General features: G+C 46.5%; 1 protein-coding gene across 2 annotated transcripts in view; it reads right to left on the reverse strand.

Annotated features, from left to right (window-relative positions):
• col5a3a (collagen, type V, alpha 3a) overlaps window positions 1–21769 on the reverse strand; it is an 89297-nt gene that overhangs the window by 64024 nt on the left and 3504 nt on the right. For both annotated transcript variants that reach the window (XM_064986268.1, XM_064986267.1), the window contains exons 2-4: window positions 7402–7569; window positions 5579–5792; window positions 4936–5098 (exon numbers count right to left, since the gene is read on the reverse strand). In XM_064986268.1, the coding sequence (XP_064842340.1) occupies window positions 4936–5098; window positions 5579–5792; window positions 7402–7569 (545 nt within the window). The remainder of the gene's footprint in view (window positions 1–4935; window positions 5099–5578; window positions 5793–7401; window positions 7570–21769) is intronic.

Genomic DNA, 21769 nt, shown 5'->3' on the forward strand with positions numbered 1-21769 from the left:
TGGAATTCATTTCTCTTTTTATTGTTTGATTTGAAAGCACATATGTACGGCACACACATCCAGACACACACACACACAGAAACACACACACACATTATGTTATTCACATATTTAACTACACATCATAACTCACTGTTCAGTGTCCATTCCAATTTTAAGGATCCATAATGACATTGTCATTTCCACAAACACTTTCACCTAGCTCAAACAACCCAAGCCATCATTAAATATGTGACCTTTGCCCGCCACAGCTACTCAGGGATAATGATGAGGACAGCAGCCCTGACGAGTGTCGCCGTAGGGATAAACACTCTTCCCACAAGATCAATCCTCCCAATCAGCAGGCATGAACAACACTCACACATTCATTGACACATGTTCACACTCACGCACACTCTGAAACGTCAAAATATAAAGCTGTCTGTTCAAATGTCTCCAAAACATCCAAACTCACTCATACAAATATAAATGTTGAGGGTCATTTCCAGGTATTTGATCACAGTAGAAAAGATGTGGCCAGATCAGAGCATGTCTGAACAGTACCTGCCCCCCCCCCCCACACACACACACACACTCCTTTCCGCAAACAACCTAGTCCTCCCCTACCTGCTGCTCCACTCTCAACCGTTCTCCACCCCTCCCGTTCACACCCCATTAAAGCTTACAGCAACAATACATACTGCTCCAGCCTGCATGTTCAAAACTGAACACAATTAGTGAAGTATGTGATGGAATGTGCCATCTCTTTCATTTGTATGGGCCAGGACAGAAATGAGGTTATGAGAGAAAGTCATCCAAGTTAAAACAAGGTTAATGGGATCGGGATCCCCTGCGGGTTCATGTCAGAATATTCAGCTAATATATGACGCGAGTGAGTATCTCCACTGGTCTAACAAGCATATTTGATGAATTAAGCTCACATGGAAATAATGGTTATTTTAATCTTGTCCGTTGTGGCTTTAAAGGATCTCATTCACGCCTCAATAAAATAATTTATTCAGGGCTACGAATAGAATTTATAGTAGGTATATTGCATTAGGGTTTGAGTCAGACTGCTAACCTCCTCGCGGTATTGTCTAGGCAACGGCTCATATACGCTGAGTGTATAAAACATGAGGAACACCTTCCTAATATTGAGTTGCACCCCCTTTTGCCCTCAGAACAGCCTCAATTCGTCGGGCCATGGACACTACAAAGTGTCGAAAGCGTTCCATAGGGATGCTGGCCCATGTTGACAACATTGTTTCCCACAGTTGTTTCAAGTTGGCCGGATGTCCATTGGATGACTGACCATTCTTGATACACACAGGAAACTGTTGAGAGTGAAAAACCCAGCAGCATTGCAGTTCTTGACACACTGTCACCGGTGCACCTGGCACCTACTACCACATCCCGAGTTCGAAAGCGTGCTTAAATACTTTGTCTTGCCTATTCCCCCTCTGAATGGCACACATACACATAACCTGTCTCCTCCCCTTCATCTACACTGATTGATGTGAATTTAACAAGTGACATCAATAAGATATCATAGCTTCCATTTGGATTCACCTGGTCAGTCTATGTCATGGAAAGAGCAGGTGTTCCTAATGTTTTGTACACTCAGTGTAGATGATCCCAGTATTTGATACCACATCCAGACAAGCTACCGGAGAGCTACTGCCGCGAAACCTCAACAAAAATGATATTCTACTCGGATGAACCAGGATGACTTGACCTTGGACCGTCTTGACCTACGAGATAAGAATAAGGGACAAACTGAAGTGGTATGACACCATTGCTGATGAAGCCAAGGCTGACTCTAAGGTGGACTATCACTGGGGAAGACTACACCTCCCCACGGCGTGAGGACCCTCATCCTGGACCTCGCGCGTCATGGACCTTCACCCTGGACCTCGCACATCATGGACCTTCACCCTGGACCTCACACATCATGAACCCTCAACCTGGACTTCACACGTCATGGACCCTCAACCTGAACTTCACACGTCATGGACCCTCAACCTGGACCTCACACGTCATGGACCCTCACCCTGGACCTCACACGTCATGGACCCTCACCCTGGACCTCACACGTTATGGACCCTCAACCTGGACCTCACACGTCATGGACCCTCAACCTGAACTTCACACGTCATGGACCCTCACCCTGGACCTCACACGTCATGGACCCTCAACCTGGACCTCACACGTTATGGACCCTCAACCTGGACCTCACACGTCATGGACCCTCAACCTGGACCTCACACGTTATGGACCCTCACCCTGGACCTCACACGTCATGGACCCTCACCCTGGACCTCACACGTTATGGACCCTCAACCTGGACCTCACACGTCATGGACCCTCAACCTGAACTTCACACGTCATGGACCCTCACCCTGGACCTCACACGTCATGGACCCTCAACCTGGACCTCACACGTTATGGACCCTCAACCTGGACCTCACACGTCATGGACCCTCAACCTGGACCTCACACGTTATGGACCCTCACCCTGGACCTCACACGTCATGGACCCTCACCCTGGACCTCACACGTTATGGACCCTCAACCTGGACCTCACACGTCATGGACCCTCAACCTGAACTTCACACGTCATGGACCCTCACCCTGGACCTCACACATCATGGACCCTCAACCTGGACCTCACACGTCATGGACCCTCAACCTGAACTTCACACGTCATGGACCCTCAACCTGGACCTCACACGTCATGGACCCTCAACCTGGACCTCACACGTCATGGACCCTCAACCTGGACCTCACACGTCATGGACCCTCAACCTGGACTTCACACGTCATGGACCCTCAACCTGAACTTCACACGTCATGGACCCTCAACCTGGACCTCACACGTCATGGACCCTCAACCTGGACCTCACACGTCATGGACCCTCAACCTGGTCCTCACACGTCATGGACCCTCAACCTGGACCTCACACGTCATGGACCCTCAACCTGGACCTCACACGTCATGGACCCTCACCCTGGACCTCACACATCATGGACCCTCAACCTGGACCTCACATGTCATGGGCCCTCACCCAGGACCTCACACGTCATGGACCCTCAACCTGGACCTCACACATCATGGACCTTCACTCTGGACCTCACACGTCATGGACCCTCAACCTGGACCTCACACGTCATGGACCCTCACCCTGGACCTCACACGTCATGGACCCTCAACCTGGACCTCACACATCATGTACCCTCAACTTGGACCTCACACGTCACCTGGACGCCTTTGACTCCGAATGCCTCATACTGGGCATCACATGGTGCGACCACATCCACACTTCTTCCCGTGGCCTCCAACTGCTCTTAAATGCAAGTAAAACTAAATGCATGCTCTTCAACCGATCGTTGCCCGTACTCACCCTCCCGACTAGCATCACTACTCTGGACGGTTCTGACTTAGAATATATGGTCAACTACAAATACCTAGGTGTCTGGTTAGACTGTAAATTCTCCTTTCAGACTCACATTAAGCATCTCCAATCCAAAATTAAATCTAGAATCGGCTTCCTACTTTGCAACAAAGCCTCCTTCACTTATCCTGCCAAACATACCCTCGAAAAAAGGACTATCCTACCGATCCTTGACTTCGGCAAAATAGCCTCCAACACTCTACTCAGTAAATTGGATGTAGTCTTTCACAGTGCCATCCGTTTTGTTACCAAAGCCCAATATACTACCCACCACTGCGACCTGTATGCTCTCGTTGGCTGGCCCTGGCTACATATTCGTTGCGAAACCCACTGGCTCTAGGTCATCTACAAGTCTTCGCTAGGTAAAGCCCAGCCTTTCAGCTTACTGGTCACCATAGCAACACCCACCCGTAGCACGGGCTCCAGCAGGTATTTTTCACTGGTCACCCCCAAAGCCAATCACCTACTTTGGCTGACTTACCTTCCAGTTCTCTGCTGCCTATGACTGGAACGAATTGCAAAAATACTGAAGCTGGAGTCTTATATCTCCCTCTCTAACTTTAAGCATCAGCTGTCAGAGCAGCTTACCGATCCCTGCACCTGTACACAGCCAATCTGTAAATAGCCCACCCAACTACCTCATCCCCATATTGTTCTTTTTTTTGCTCATTTGCACCCCAGTATCTCTCTACTTGCACATCATCATCTGTACATCTATCACTCCAGTGTTGATGCTAAGTTGTATTTATTTCACCACTATGGCCTATTTATTGCCTTACCTCCCTAATCTTACTTTGTTTGCACACACTGTATATAGATTTTTCTATTGTGTTATTGACTGTACGTTTGTTTATCCCATGTGTAACTGTTGTTTTTGTCGCACTTCCTTGCTTTATCTTGACCAGGTCACAGTTGTAAATGAGAACTTGTTCTCAACCGGCCTACCTGTTTAAATAAAGGTTAAATAAAAAAAATTTAAGTAAAACATCCAGAACTCCACAATACGTCAAAAGATGGACCAACCCCGTCTCCTCACTGGTCAGAGCCTCCTGACTCCGACTGTTAGGTCACCTGGTCAGATCAATCCCACCTCTGGAGCCTGCCCTTATACTGAAGGAATCATCCCCCAACTGGCCAGGCCCAAGAGGAAGACCGAGAACCAGGTCATCCAACCAGTTGGACAATGACATACACAACCTGGGACTCAACACCACATCAGCCTGGGACATGGCCTAGAATAAGAAGGCGTGGAGATCCATTTGTCGAGGCGCTATGCTCCGAGGAGTGAGCAAAGATGAGTGATTGAATATTACATTATGCCAAGAATCCAGTTAAGACAGGTTCCAACAAATAATACTGATGTTTCTCAAATCCAATACCAGAATGAACCAGTTTGTGTTCTGCTACTGATGAGACTACAGTACATACATACCAAATCCTACATACAGTCCATGACACTACTTCATTCACACCCAACCCTGACTCCCTCGCCCTGGTGTCCTACCTCAAACACCTCCTCGTCCAGTAGTCGTGTTCCAAACACGATCACCCCCTCCGTGCTGACCAGGGGATTGTCCCCTCTCAGTAACTCCAGAGTCTGCACCTTCTCACAGTCCAGGTACAAGGTGACTGACTTGCCCTCCACACTGTAGGCTATTCTGTGCCACCTGGACAGACAGAGAGTTGGAGATGGGTTTGTACATCTTTATTATGCATATATAGTGGCAGGTTGAATGTAGGTCACTTGGGTTCAATTAGAAGGAGGCACCACCTGTATGCAGTATTCTGAGGAAGGGTTTTCTAAGGTCAAATGCATGGAATCACATTGTAGTATTTTACAGGGTCAAGTCAAGCCATTGACCTTGTATTGTGAGCTAAGAACTCTATGGTACTAACGTGATCTATGTGTGTCCTCTATGGCTCCAGGTCACTTAGGGTCAAGCACACTTTCAAGTGAGATCACATACTAAGGAAACTGCATATTTTGGGTCAGGTTTCGGTGATACCCAATGGCCAACCAAACGACACGATGCAGGTGAATCTCAACCAATCATGTCAATATGTGTCAATCATAAATCAGGGGCTACAGAGTTTGAGAGGAAGTCCCAGTCAAGAGCCAAGGACATCAGGCCAGGGGTAGTACCCACTTTCCATCAGCCAAGTTGATCTTCTTGAAGATGGGGTAGAGCTCCGGGGAGGGCTGTCCCTGGTGGTCTTCGTACAGGAAGACAGGCGAGCGACCCACCTCCAGCCCCAGCTGCTGTACACCCTGCTCATCATACACAGACAGCAGGAAGAACTGGGTGTCCTTCTTTGCCCTCACTGTTGTCATCAGGGAGAAGTCCACAGGGAACAACGAGTCTGGGGGGGAAGGGGGAACAATTGCTGTGGATTATATGGTTGACCTTTTCTACTCTGTTGTTCTCTGATATGTTAAAATAATGTTGCACCCGACACTGTTTTTTATGTAAAAATACATAATGCAATTTCTGTATCCAATGAAATAATATTCAAGTCAGTCATACAGTCATACAGTCAGTCAAACAGTCAAAGAGTCAGTCATACAGTCAGTCATACAGTGTGTCATACAGTGAGTCATACAGTTAGTCATACAGCCATACAGTCAGCCATATAGTCAGTCATACAGTCAGGCATACAGTTAGTCATACAGACATACAGTCAGCCATATAGTCAGTCATACAGTCAGTCATACAGTTAGTCATACAGACATACAGTCAGCCATATAGTCAGTCATACAGTCAGTCATACAGTTAGTCATACAGCCATATAGTCAGTCATATAGTCAGTCATACAGTCAGTCATACAGCCATTTAGTCAGCCATACAGTCAGTCATGCAGTCAGTCATACAGCCATACAGTCAGTCATACAGTCAGTCACACAGTCAGTCATAGGGTCAGTCATACAGTCATACAGTCAGTCATACAGTCAGTCATACAGTTAGTCATACAGTTAGTCATACAGTCAGCCATACAGTCATACAGTCAGTCATACAGTCAGTCATACAGTCAGTCATACAGTTAGTCATACAGTCAGTCACACAGTTAGTCATACAGTCAGCAATACAGTCATACAGTCAGTCACATATTTAATCTTACAGTTAGTCATACAGTCAGTCATACAGTCAGTCATACAGTCAGTCATACAGTCAGTCATACAGCCAGCGGTACAGTCATACAGTCATACAGTCATACAGTCATACAGCCAGTCATACAGTCAGTCATACAGCCATACAGTCAGTCATACAGTCATATAGTCAGTCATACATTTAGTCATACAGTCATACAGTCATACAGTCAGTCATACAGTCAGTCATACAGTTAGTCATACAGTCAGTCATACAGTCAGTCATACATTCAGTCATACAGTCAGTCATACAGTCAGTCATACAGTCAGTCATACATTCAGTCATACAGCCAGCAGTACAGTCATACAGTCATACAGTCATACAGCCAGTCATACAGTCAGTCATACAGCCATACAGTCAGTCATACAGTCATATAGTCAGTGATACATTCAGTCATACAGTCATACAGTCATACAGTCAGTCATACAGTCAGTCATACAGTTAGTCATACAGTCAGTCATACTTTCAGTCATACAGTCAGTCATACAGTTAGTCATACAGTCAGTCATTTAGTCAGTCATACATTAAGTCATACAGTCAGTCATACAGTCAGTCATACAGTGGAGAACACAGTAGGTAGCAACACACCACTTTGGGGACTCCCACACTGGCAAGACCCACTGCCCCTCCCAAAATAACAACTTCAATGAATAATAATAATGGCCTGTGCTACTACACCCTAAGACCTACACCCATGGAGAAGAGGGAGAACAAAGTCAGGTCCTTTGTGTTACAGTGAAGCTTAGGATTCACTGCAATTACCACACATACACCATGACCCAGACACATTGGATGTGAACTACATCTCTACAGATTGTTGTTACCTGGGAAGAGCTGTTTGGTGGGTGCACTGAGCTGTATCTTCTTGTCTATCCTATAGGCCATGTCTGTCTCCTCCATGTCCTTCCTGCTGATGCAGAGGCCAGCCTCCATGGACACCCCCTCCATGTGGTCCGACAGCTCCAGTACCCGCAGCACATCGATGGGATCAGCTGCACACGAGAGAGAAGGAGACACATCAGTAGACAGTGATACAATAACATGTGTGTGTGTGTGTGTGTGTGTGTGTGTGTGTGTGTGTGTGTGTGTGTGTGTGTGTGTGTGTGTGTGTGTGTGTGTGTGTGTGTGTGTGTGTGTGTGTGTGTGTGTGTGTGTGTATGTGTATGTGTGTGTGTGTGTGTGTGTGTGTGTGGGTGTGTATGTGTGTGTGTGCGGGTGTGTGTGTGCGTGAGTGTGTGTGTGTGTGTGTGTGTGTGTGTGTGTGTGTGTGTGTGTGTGTGTGTGTGTGTGTGTGTGTGTGTGTGAGTGTGTGTGTGGTGGTGGGGGGGGGATTAGAGGAGACAGAGACAGGCCCACGCAGTGCTGAAAGCAGCAGTCCTGCAGGTGGCCTTCTGTTCCGGGGCTATTATTATGGGATCCAGCCATGACTCCGCCTACTGTATAATCCTGCTGTACACTACACACTGGAACACACCTGACAGCTGACACCTGCCTAGAGCCAGCATCCCACAGCAAGACACCTCTCTCACCATCTCTCCCATTCACAACGTTTCACTGGCATGTGCAATACACATTTCTCCAGTTACAATGTGTTTATCAGGAATAAACACACAGATAATTCTTTCAGAAGTAACATGGGAATAAAAGATGGAGTAGTATGGAGTAGGAGTATGGAGTAGGAGTATGGAGTATGGAGTAGGAGTATGGAGTAGGAGTATGGAGTAGGAGTATGGAGTAGGAGTATGGAGTAGGAGTATGGAGTAGGAGTATGTACTAGTTCACACCGCTGTGTGTTCACCCCTTCGATGATAATTAAAACATGCCTGTAGTTTATTTACAGTTGGCTGGTTAGTTGTGTTTGACCATTATGATATTTTCTGTGTATAATGTGTAGTCACAAGGATGAGTCTGATCTGAGCTGTGTGCAATAAGGCTCCCACCAGCTGCTCCATGGGAGACTGTTTAAGGACAACACACATAGACAGACTACTGATTGGGGGAAATGGGAAATGGATATGTGTGATGTCTACTGTTAATTTTTATTGTTTATTTCACTTTATATATTATCTACCTTACTTGCTTTGGCAATGTTAACACATGTTTCCCATGCCAATAAAGCCCCTTGAATTGAATTGAATTATAGTTACACATTGCAATATTATTATGGATGATATTATATTGATACTTTGACTCCAAGTATCAATTAGAATTTATTTTGGTTTTGCTAGGAAGCGTTAGCTTGCGCTTGTCATCTGGCTGTACCTGTGCCAAAACTCCAGTATTTTTCATCCTATAGCTTGTTCTTTTTAAACAGTGAGACATGTTTTCAGCACTTTTTTCCCTAACTGATCAAAACTGGTTTTCTCATGCAGTCAGTTGCTTGTCTCTCTGCAGCAGACATATACAGAGCAATATGTTTGGAACATCGCATCTCAATACATACATAGTTGTGAAAATCGCAATACATTGTATCGATACCTAAGTATTGTGATAATATCGTCTTGTGAGGTCCCTGGCCATTTCCAGCCCGAACACAGACACGCACGCACGCACGCACACACACACACACACACACACACACACACACACACACACACACACACACAGCTTATGGGGAGGCTGCCAACGCAGTGCCAATTGAGCATTCCAGCCATTTAAAATGAGGATCCTAAATTGAAGTTGCCCCCCGTAGCTCTCTCTCTCTCTTCATGCTAAACTTTCTACTTTTCTTCTCGCTGTTAATTAACCATGTGGTGAGAGTTTAACCAGTGCCCACTCGCTGCTTGCAGAAAAACACCCAGTTAGCTTTTGTGGCATTATTTATTTGCATAGCAGAGACCTTTTATTCACAGCAGCTCAGATCTCACCCACAGAGCACCCATAGAATGGTAACAGGCTGCACTGTAAATAGGTTAAGCTGTGAATTAAATCCAGACTGTGTCTGAAACACAATGGAAAACATCAGGTACTGATTTAAAGGTCCGTAAGACAAAGCAGCTTGAATTCTACTTTGATATGAGAGTCATAAACAATCCCTATAAATGATTTAATTACAGGAGTTGCTGCTTGCTCCTAACAAACACAACTGTCTGAGCGTACGCACACAGCGGCAGCCTTACAGCCTTATTCATGCTGATGCTCATTCCCACAGTCCTTGCCTGCCCTCGCCCACACACAGACATTTATGATGTCTTTTCAAATCCAGCCTAATTGACCTACAGTGAACCAAGAAGTAAATGTCAGTGAATAATTTATCAGGTCAAGCCGGTCACATACATACGGCACGCACACATGACGTGCGCACACACACACACACACACACACGCACACACACACACACACACACACACACACACACACACACACACACACACACACACACACACACACACACACACACACACACACACACACACACACACACACACACACACACACACACACACACACACACACACACACACACACACACAGACAGGTCATAAGGCAACGATGTTTGGAGCAGCCAGAACAGGATTTTAATCTGCAGCAGCATGGGTCTAATTATGACAGGCCTTTGGAGTGCTGTGTTACAGACAGACTCAAAACACCTGACAACTGGACTCAAAACAACAATAACTCAATCACTCAGTCTTGTCCAAACTATCCAATCCCAAAGGCTCTTTAGTCCAAATTCTTCAATCTCATGGGCTCTCTTGTCCAAACTATCCAATCCCAAAGGCTCTCTAGTTCAAATTCTTCAATCCCCTGGGCTCTCTTGTCCAAACTATCCAATCCTCAAGACTCTTGTCCAAACTGAGCATTTCCATGTAAAAGGACCCATGAGCACCAACATGAAGTTCATAGGAGCATATCAAATTGGGTGTCAAATGAAAGCTAATATTCTATATTATTGGGAAATGGAGGCATAGATACATTTTTTAAATCATGTTCATCCTAAAAAGTAGGCATAAGTAAAGACTTTGATTTCTTGTCAAACAGATAGAAAACATGTCTTCAGAAACATCTAGGGAAAAAAGTCTTAAAATGTATTAAAAATTCATTCAAATTCAATCATGTTGATCTAAAGACCACTGCCAACTAATATCAATATTTCGTTTTGGAGAAATTGTTTTGTATTCTCTACGTTTAAGAAATATGGCCTTTTGTCTTGTAATTCCATTACCAAAAACCCACATATCATTAAGATAGCACAGTACATTACAGTACAGTACAGTACAGTACAGTGAGTGAGCACCGTAGAGTACAGTACAATACAATATAATACAATACAATACAGTACAGTAAAGAAAAGTAGAGTATAGTATAGTAGAGTACAGTATATTGTACTGTACGCTACTGTACTGAACTATACTCTACTGTACCCTACTGCACTGTACTGTACTGAACTCTACTCTACTCTACTGTACTCTACTGCACTGTACTGAACTCTACTCTACTCTACTCTACTGTGCTCTACTGTACTCTGCGCTGTGATGTCCAGGAGAATATAAGGAGAATGACATTCATATTCATGATTCTGCATTTCTGTGTAGTATAGATCAGAAACCCATGATGTAATTCCGTTACCGTAATTCCGTTACCGGGTTTGAATCCACTTCACCTACTGTAGTTCAATAACCAAAATAGATGTTTTCAAACTCAAGGTGCCATGTCATAGTTGACATCCCATTCTTTCTGCAAACATCTTTGAATCTTCATTTGGAGCAGATATTTTTGGAAAACGCGGTCGCATTAAAATAGATCTGTACAGTTCTTCCACTAAATGTGTCTCGCCCTGGTCTTAGAATTGGGATTGTGGCTTAGTGGGGTTTGCTAGCAAAGTCTATGGCTGTGTGAAGTGGTTCTCAATCAGAGGCAGGTGTTTATCGTTGTCTCTGATTGGGAACCATATTTAGGCAGCCATATTCTTTGAGTGTGTCGTGGGTGATTGTCCTTGTTCCTGTGTTAGTTTGCTCTCAGTTTAGGCTGTTTCAGTTTTCACGTTACGTTTCTTGTTTTGTAGTGTTTGTGTTTAGTTGTTTTATTAAACATGAATCTAAATAGCCACTAGCCACGCTGCATTTTGGTCCGACTCTCCTTCACATAAAGAAAACCGTTACAGAATCACCCACCACAACAGGACCAAGCGGCGTGACAACAGGCAGCAGCAGCAGCAGTGGGAGAGGCTGCATTATTTGGAAGACTGGACATGGGACGATGTATTGGATGGCAAGGGTTGCTACACATGGGAGGAGATCCTGGCGGGAAAGGATCGCCTTCCATGGGAACAGGTGGAGGCAGCGAGGAGAGCAGAGGCAGCCGGAGAGAGGAGCCGGCGATATGAGGGAACACGGTTGGCAAGGAAGCCCGGGAGTCAGCCCCAAAAATGTCTTGGGGGGAGGCTCACAGGGAGTATGGCGACGCTAGGTAGGAGACCTACGCCAACTTCCTGTGCTTACCGGGGGGCTAGAGAGACCGGGCAGGCACCGTGTTATGCTGTGGTATGCACGGTGTCCCCAGTGCGGGTGCATAGCCCAGTGCGGTACATACCAGCTCCTCGTATCGGTCGGGCTAGAGTGAGCGTCGAGCCAAATGCCATGAAGCCGGCTCCACGCATCTGGTCCCCAGTGCGTCTCCTTGGGCCGGCTTACATGGCACCAGCCTTGCGCACGGTGTCCCCGGTTCACCTGCATAGCCCAGTGCGGGCTATTCCACCTCGCCGCACTGGCAGGGCGACCGGGAGTATTCAACCAGGTAAGGTTGGGCAGGCTCGGTGCTCAAGAGCTCCAGTGCGCCTGCACGGTCCGGTCTACCCAGTACCACCTCCACGCACCAGCCCTCTGGTGGCAGCTTCCAGCACCAGGCTTCCTGTGCGTGTCCTCGGCCCAGTACCACCAGTGCCAGCACCACGCATCAGGCCTACAGAGCCTTCCTCCTCTCCAGCGCTGCCGGAGTCTCCCGCCTGTTCAGCGCAGTCAGAGCCTTCCTCCTCTACAGTGCTGCCGGAGTCTCCCGCCTGTTCAGCGCAATCAGAGCCTTCCTCCTCTACAGCGCTGCCGGAGTCTCCCGCCTGTTTAGCACTGCCAGAGCCTTCCGCCTCTACAGCGCTGCCGGAGTCTCCCGCCTCTTCAGCGCTGCCAGTCTGCAAGGAGCAGCCAGAGCTGTCAGTCTGCAAGGAGCTGCCAGTCTGCAAGGAGCTGCCAGTCTGCAAGGAGCTGCCAGTCTGCAAGGAGCTGCCAGAGCTGCCAGTCTGCATGGAGCAGCCAGTCTGCATGAAGCCGCCAGAGCTGCCAGTCTACAAGAAGCCGCCAGAGCTGCCAGTCTGCAAGAAGCCGCCAGTGCTGCCAGTCTGCATGGAGCAGCCAGAGCCGTCAGTCTGCCAGGATCCGCCAGTCAGCCAGGATCTTCCAGAGCCGCCAGTCAGCCAGGATCTTCCAGAGCCGCCAGTCAACCAGGATCTTCCAGATCCGCCAGTCAGCCAGGATCCACCAGTCAGCCAGGATCTTCCAGATCCGCCAGTCAGCCAGGATCTGCCGGAACCGCCAGTCAGCCAGGATCTGCCGGAACCGCCAGTCAGCCAGGATCTGCCAGAACCGCCAGCCAGCCAGGATCTGCCAGAGCTAACTACCTGCCTGAGATTCCTCTCAATGCTGAGCTTCCTCTCAGTACTGAGCTTCCTCTCAGTCCCGAGCTTCCTCTCAGTGCTGAGCTTCCTCTCAGTCCCGAGCTTCCTCTCAGTCCCGTGCTGCCCCTCAGTCCCGTGCTGCCCCTCAGTCCCGTGCTGCCCCTCACTCCAGTGCTGCCCCTCAGTCCCGAGCTGCCCCTCAGTCCAGTGGGTCCTTGGTGAGGGCTACTAGGCTAAGGTCGGCGGCAAAGGTTGCCTATCTAAGGAAACGAGGAAAATGGACTAAGACTTTGTTGGAGTGGGGTCCACGTCCCGTGCCGGAGCCTCCACCGTGGACAGACGCCCACCCGGACCCCTCCCCCATGGGTTTATGTGTGCACCTTGGGGGGGGGGGTTCTGTCACGCCCTGGTCTTAGAATTTTGTGGGGTTTTTTTATTTCTTTTGGTCAGGTCAGCGTGTGACATGGGTTTTGGTATGTGGTGTGTTTTGTCTTGGGGTTTTTCATAGGTATCGGGATTGTGGCTTAGTGGGGTTTGCTAGCAAAGTCTATGGCTGTCTGAAGTGGTTCTCAATCAGAGGCAGGTGTTTATCGTTGTCTCTGATTGGGAACCATATTTAGGCAGCCATATTCTTTGAGTGTGTCATGGGTGATTGTCCTTGTTCCTGTGTGAGTTTGCACCAGTTTAGGCTGTTTCGGTTTTCACGTTACGTTTCTTGTTTTGTAGTGTTTGTGTTTAGTTGTTTTATTAAACATGAATCTAAATAGCCACTAGCCACGCCGCATTTTGGTCCGACTCTCCTTCACATAAAGAAAACCGTTACAAAATGGGTATTTTTCACTGGAAATTGTTACATGCAGTCCCTGTGCATGGAGTTGTTTGGCATAAAAATATTATGTAAAGTATAACTAATATATAACATAACACAGCATACATAACCAAACATAACATCCACATGACTAAAGTACAGAGAGCCTTCTATCTGACCTTTGACCTCAGACAGTAGTCCAAATGTGCAACGCCATTTGGGAAAACAATGAGAAAAGCAGGAGAAATTCCTCTTCTGAAAGAAACAATCTTCAAAATGACATGCCAGACACACACACACACACACACACACACACAAAGATACTCCATAGAACTTTGTTTCACAAAGAACAATACTATATTTTATATAGTTAAGAACAAATTCTTATTTACAATGATGGCCTACACCAGCCAAACTACAGCCAAAGAAGACTCAAGAAATATTCAAATGAATATAAAACATCCAACTATTTTGGACAGCAATCAATATAAATGCAAGAGATGGAATCCGATATCTGACAGAGAGCAGATTATCTCTAGCATTCTGGGACCAAGAAGGAAGGAATTCATCAGTGAGGGGATAAAAGGGATATAACATCCCAACGACCACAAACAGACGCTAATCAAACACAGCAGTGACACAGATGGACGGCTGAGTGCTAACCTCTCACCCCCACCATACCCCTCCCTGCCTCCTACCCTACTGTCCCAGAGCCCCCATTGTTCCCACAGTACAGCAGGAACATTTTCACCATGGGGGCATTTACACAGGCCTGGGGAATGTTCCTTCTCCTCGTCTCCTCTCCCCTGGCCTGGCGTCGTAAAGCATCCCTGGGCGAGCAGAGCAGTTGGCAGGAGGCCATGTGAGGTCTGGAGTCGCCCCAACATCAACAGTGATTGACTCCTCAGGACTGGCTCTGTGTGTCATATGCCAAAACATCTCTATTCAAATCTACCTGTCTACCCTGCAGCGATGCTTCCTCCGCCAGCATCACCTGTCTGAATCTCATTAGACCTCCTAATAATCCTTATCTCACTTTACCTGTTGGAGTCATTATGTGTATGTAGAGTGTGTTTGATCTCCCTAGCTTGAACTGAGTCAGTGATATACATACCACATCTGCCTACATTACACTGGAGTGATGTGAATTCTACTGTATGTGTGGTTGTGGACATCCACAAATAGAGACAAAGGAGTGCTTTGTTAGAACAAGATGTTTTCCAGGTCCACATAAGGTCAGAGTTCACCCATACTGTACATATTTTCCATACATATTTCTCCTCACCAAATTCCAGCATTCATCTAGCAAGCATGGCACTGAGTGTACAGCACACATCCCACGTGTGACATTTGGGTCTTCTTCCTCCCGTCTGTATGTCTCCTCTTCTGGTCCTCCCTGTTGTTCCCCTCCTCTCAAAGACCATGAATCACTCAGCCAGTGTGTGTCTGAGGACAACATGTCTCCCCTACGGCAGTCAGTACGGTCCTCTCTAGTCCTCCTCTCCTCGGCCCTGGCTGACAGACGGAACAGGCCTCGGTAGGCCCCACTTAACACAGCCTCGCTCACAGAGCTCCCTCTGTCCACTGCTAATGTTACACAACAATAGTGTGATAGCGTGATGCTACATGTACTGAACACCCTTCACATACGTCCTGCAGGCATGAAGATTGGCCACTATCTCCACATATCTATCACACATTGGCATCATTTGTTCTCTGTCCTCAACGGCTCTTCTGAAGACACTGTCAGAAGCTTCATAGTGTGCTACTAAACCTCCCTCTCCTTCTCTGCATACAACTGAGCACCACAACCTCTACCATGCATGCATCATGCATGAACATACATGTAATCAGAGTGGTCTCTATTCAACCTCTTCTCTGAAGACATTCCTTTCCCCCTGATATGAGTCACACACCACTTCCACTCCTGGAAAAAAAGGCAACAATTACTGACATTGTTCAAACACAATCAGGCCTGTGAACGAGGGATTTCTCCTTCTGAGCATCAGGGCCGTACTGTTTAAAAGCCCATTTAACCAATTGTATTATCAGCATTAATCTGTGAGTTGAGTGGACTTCAAAAGGTCAAGGATTTGAGCTCATGTGTTAAAGTGTGTTTACTCAACAAGTTCTGCTCGAAGTGAGCTGAATTTAAACAAGCTTTTTGAGTATAATTACCATTATTATCATATTTGTAGGTTGATTTTCAGAATTGTTTGTTTCAATACCTGTTTTTGCACATTGATTTGTTGTTTCATCTTATGCTACACAAACAGAAATAACATACATTTTTCTAAACAAATCTAATCTGTTAGTAATTGGACTTATTGCACTGAGACATTGGACTTATTGCACTTATCGCTACTGAGACATCTGTTACAAAACACCTAAATGTGTATTGTAATGACATTCTGAGATTGTCATTAGACCTAAACTTGTAGCCTGAATTGCATCCACTGCTGTCCACGCGCATCGCGGTAAAGGTCACCCATCTCCTCCACAAAACAATTTGGAGCTTGTACCCCTGTGTACCTCCTAGACGGAAACGTCTAGGAGCAACAATGTCACAGCCGTGAAGTAGTAGGTCACACAAGCTCACAAAACAGGACCGCCGAGAGGTGAAGTGCGTAGCGTGTAAAAATCATCTGTCCTCCCTTGCAACACTCACTACCTCTGGAAGCAACATCAGCACAAGTACTGTTTGTCGGGAGATTTATGAAATGTGTTTCCATGGCCGAGCAGCCGCACACAAGCCTAAGATCACCATGTACAGTGCCAAGCGTCGGCTGGAGTGGTGTAAAGCTCACCGCCATTGGACTCTGGAGCAGTGGAAACGTGTTCTCAGGAGTGATGAGTCAAGCTTCACCATCTGGCAGTCCGACGGACAAATCTGGCGGATGCCAGGAGAACACTACCTGCCCGAATGCATAATGCCAATTGTTAAGTTTGGTGGAGGAGGAATAATGGTCTGGGACTGTTTTCATGGTTTGGGCTAGGCCCCTTAGTTCCAGTGAAGGGAAATCTTAACACTACAACATTCTAGACGATTCTGTGCTTCCAACTTTGTGGCAACCGTTTGGGGAAGGCTCTGTCCTGTTTCCGCATGACTATGCCCCAATGCACAAAGCAAGGTACATAGATAAAAGGTTTTTCTAGATCAGTGTGGAAGAACTTGACTGGCCTGCACAGGGCCCTGACCTCAACCCCATCGAACACCCTCAGGATGAATTGGAATTCCGACTGCGAGCCAGGCCTAATCGCTCAACATCACTACCTGACCGAGCTAATGCTCTTGGAAGCAAGTCCCTGCAGCAATGTTCCAACATCTAGTGGTATTCTTTCCCAGAAGAGTGGAGGCTGTTATAGCAGCAAAGTGGGGACCAACTCCATATTAATGCCCAGGATTTTGGAATGAAATGTTTGACGAGCATCTCATTCCAAGTCGTGGTCATGTAGTGTATATAATCTAGAGCTTAATTTTTCAAATAACATATTCAGTTAGACACTTGGTGAAGGCTTCAGGGCTGAAAGCTATTGAATACAACAACCATGTCTCGATCGCGAACAAATACAGTCATTGGTGGTAATTACAATTCACCGAAAGGTAAGGCACACTGGGAAATATGCAAATAAGGTAGAATAAATTCTCAAGTTGAATTGTATGTTCACTTACAGTAACTTCAAATTCTAAGTTGTGTGAACCTACAATTCAACTTCAGAATGTGTGTTGGTTCAGCTCATGTCGAGCAAACTCACAATCTTGTTGCAGCTGGTTGCCATACAATTGTATGTTGAATCAACTTCAAATGCAAACTCAACATCTTTTTTTTACAGTGCAGAAACAAACTTGGATGAGAATATTTCCCAGAGCATCACACCCTGTGCTGAGGAAACCGTTCCAGTTGCATTGGGTGTAATGTGGGATATTTTGGGATATGTATTAGAGTTTGTTTGTTTTCTTTCAACTACTTTGAGAGTTTGATTGTGCCTGCCTGGACTGCCAGATGGACAGGCCAGGGTCTTTTCCACTGATTCAATTGCACCAACTATTTGACAGAAAACACATTTAAATCCAGATTTGATGTGGTGTTCTGTGTGATGTTTTGAGATATGCAGATCGCTCTGCCTTTATCTGCATATTACCCAGGTGTTACCGGACATTTAAAGATCGTCACGTCAGCAATATGAAAGTCAAGCCTTTGTATATGGACACAGGCCTTCACAATCCTACATAATCCTTTGCTTCATCCTTTTAACATGTCATGTTGCATTAAAAGTCCTCAGTGATGTTTCTGCATAACAGTTGGTGATTGGTAATAAGTGAATACAGATCAATGGGCAGCAAAAGTGAAGAAACGAGGGTCAGGAGAAAGTGTCTAGAACAGCACAGACAGCATCACTCAGAACCTCCAAGAGGGGATAGAATTAAATCAAATGACCCTAAGACTGAACTCTGACCTCTATAGGTCATGGGTCACTATGGTGTGGACAGCAGAGGTTCTGAGGCGAGGAGAAGCAAGGGGAGTGGGAACAAAAGAACAGGGGCACGCCAGAAACATCCTCCCACACCACCACACACACTCATGTCCACATGCATCAACATTAAACCATATTCTAAATATAGTTTGAATAAGCACTCATAGGACTACTCACACACACAGGCCTACTCACACACACTTATAGGTCTACTCACACTCATAGGTCTACTCACACACATAGGCCTACTCACACTCACAGGCCTACTCACACTCATAGTCCTACTCACACACACAGGCCGACTCACACTCATAGTCCCACTCACACACATAGGCCTACTCACACACACAGGCCTACTCACACACACAGGCCTACTCACACATATAGTCCTACTCACACACACATGCTTACTCACACACACAGGCCTACTCACACACACATGCCTACTCACACACACAGGCCTACTCACACTCATATGCCTACTCAAACACACAGGCCTACTCACACGCACATGCCTACTCACACACATAGTCCTACTCACACACACAGGCCTACTCACACTCATAGTCCTACTCACACTCATAGGCTTTCTCACACTCATAGTCCCACTCACACTCATAGTCCAAAAACATAATAGCACACAACCCACACTATAAAATCAGGTAATTAAATATTGTGGTTTGTTTTCTGTCTCTCAGTCTGTGTCGCCTACTCAATCTGCTGCGCCGTCCTTGTCTGTCCGTTTGTCTGTCTATCATCGGCCTGTCTGTGAAAGCCACTCTTCACTCATTTTCAAACAGAGAAGGAGAGGTAGGCTAGAGGAAAGGAGGAACGGAGAATCCGATATGTCCACTATCAAGCGGACAGGGCTTGTTAAAAGGTTTACATGGAGAGACAGAGGAACGTGTTGTGTTGGAAGAATTCTTCATGTTGATTGGGCTGTGGGACAGGGGCTAGCACTGGGTCTGCTTTGAGTTAGCACTGGGGAGCTTGGGAGCCATTCAAACCGTTGGTTGTGTGGGAGACCGATGTGGAATCCTCCGCCTGCTGCTGCTATGCTGCTGAACCCTAGCTCTCCTCTCTCCTACATGCTCCAACACACACACACAATACACACACTCCTCCACGCTCCAACAGCTCAGGAACACGGGCAGAACATGTGTGAGCCTGACGGATCTGAGCATGTGGGTTCTTTCACTGATATGCTATCAGTCCATACTGTTCTGTAGAGTACAAGCTCACTCATAATAACAGCCTCATTCAGGCCGGTTTTGTCACTACTTTGCCACCTCTCTGCATATTTGTAACAGTGATTACTCTGTGAGTAGTGAATGTGGGTCAGAAGCTAATCTCAGTGGCAAGGCTAATGGTCAGTATGTGCGTGGAGGAGTGTGTGAGTGGAGAGTGTGTGTTGTCTGGATAGATTTGAGTTTGGTTCCACATCTCCCTTCCTCGCACGTCACCCTGACATTCTTCTAACTCCACAGTTTGTTCTGCTGATGTTTACTCACTGGATGAGATGAGGGCCAGACTGGCCTACTGCTGCTGGCCCCATAGAGGAAACACCTGCCCCGGGGCTCGCACTCTCTCTCGCACTCTGTCTGTCCACCACACACACATAGCGACACACACACACACCACACACACACGGACACACACACACACACACAGACCCTTGCATGCACGCATGCACACACACACATAGAAACACTTGCATGCACGCACGCACACACACACACACACACACATGCACAAATACAACAAATTCCAGTCAGTTCTTACAATCAATCTTTCTCTCAAATATCATAACATTGAGTTATCATGGTGTGCAATACCAGAGCTCCGTCAACCAAAACATGCCACTTCCTCCCTTCACAAACATGCTACATGCATTGAACATTTGTACTTGAACAGCACAAGAGGTTGGTGGCAACTTAATTGGGGACGATGGGCTCGTGGTAATGGCTGGAGCGGAGTAGGTGGAATAGTACCAAATACATCAAACACATGGTTTCAATGTGTTTGATGCCATTCCATTTACTCCGTTCCAACCTATATTATGAGCCGTCCTCCAATCAGCAGCCTCCACTGGTTGTACAGGCAGTTTCTCTTTGTTCACTCCACTCAGTTGTTGACGATAACTTGATGTATTTCTTACTATTGTAAAGCTGATTTACTGTGGTTCACGTTGCACTATACCCTGTTAAAGTTTACTACCTGGTGTCAGTGCTTACAGTAATGGACACTGACTGGGCCATATGAAGAGGACGTTGTATCCAGGTAAAAACAGCCAGGCCATCCGTATAATTTGACTTGGTTCTCTTTGTGCAGAGAGGGCCTCAATCACCATTCTTCTAAGAGAGGCATGAGCCGTCTACAGCTCTGAAACATAGAGACTTGCAGCTGGGCTGGAGGAGGAATGCTTCTTCTTGTTCGGTTTCTGGGAGCCAGATGTTTATTGCTTAGTGTAGATTTGTGACGGAGATGTTTGATATTATTTACACATATTGGATGTCAGGGGATTCCTATTCCTAACAGTTTTGTAGAAAAAAGGCAACATGGCAGCCAAGATCCACACCAACAGACCAGGGGAGACATGTCTTTGTTTCAGGTGGAGATAATAACAAGCACGTCAGCATCTTTTCATGTTTCACATCTTTCCATTAGGAACACGATGCCTGTGACAGTGGATGCTGATGGCACTAACAGGCATCAAACTTTCCTCTCCTCTTTTTAGTTTCTTTCTAAAATGGTCCTCTTTTGTCAGTGGTTTCTATTTTCCCAGGCTCATTTGTAGCGTGATCAAAGAGGAACATGACTTGTCCTCTCCTCTGGGAGTCTGGTGCAGGATCAGCAAGGCGGTAGGATCAAATGGGATTCAGAGAGGGGACTGCACGCGTGAATTCCCCTCTGTCATACTGGCGGCACGGGGAAGGTGGGGGAGGCAGGGGGGGGGACACAGGGAGGGGACACAGGAAGGGAGGAGAATGTAGATGAGGAGGAGATGCAGCACATGAAATCAAAACAAACCCCTCTTTCCTGTATATTTTAACAGCAAAAGAAATAGGAGAGAAAAGAAAGGAGAGATGGAAAACATGTGAAGGGGCCAGGAACAGAGGAGTCACAAACTGTGGACGTGTGCAAGAATGGGTCTCTTCCTGTCGTCAAACATGACTACAAAGAACAGTCTTGATGCTCTCCCGGGCACATGCAGTGCACACACAGAGCACATGTGAAAACATTCTCCCACTCATACTGGCCTAGTCCACACATGATCAAACACCATCACTTATCCTGTACT

The sequence above is a fragment of the Oncorhynchus masou genome, chromosome 14, assembly GCF_036934945.1.
Source record: "Oncorhynchus masou masou isolate Uvic2021 chromosome 14, UVic_Omas_1.1, whole genome shotgun sequence".
Taxonomy (NCBI): Eukaryota; Metazoa; Chordata; class Actinopteri; order Salmoniformes; family Salmonidae; genus Oncorhynchus; species Oncorhynchus masou.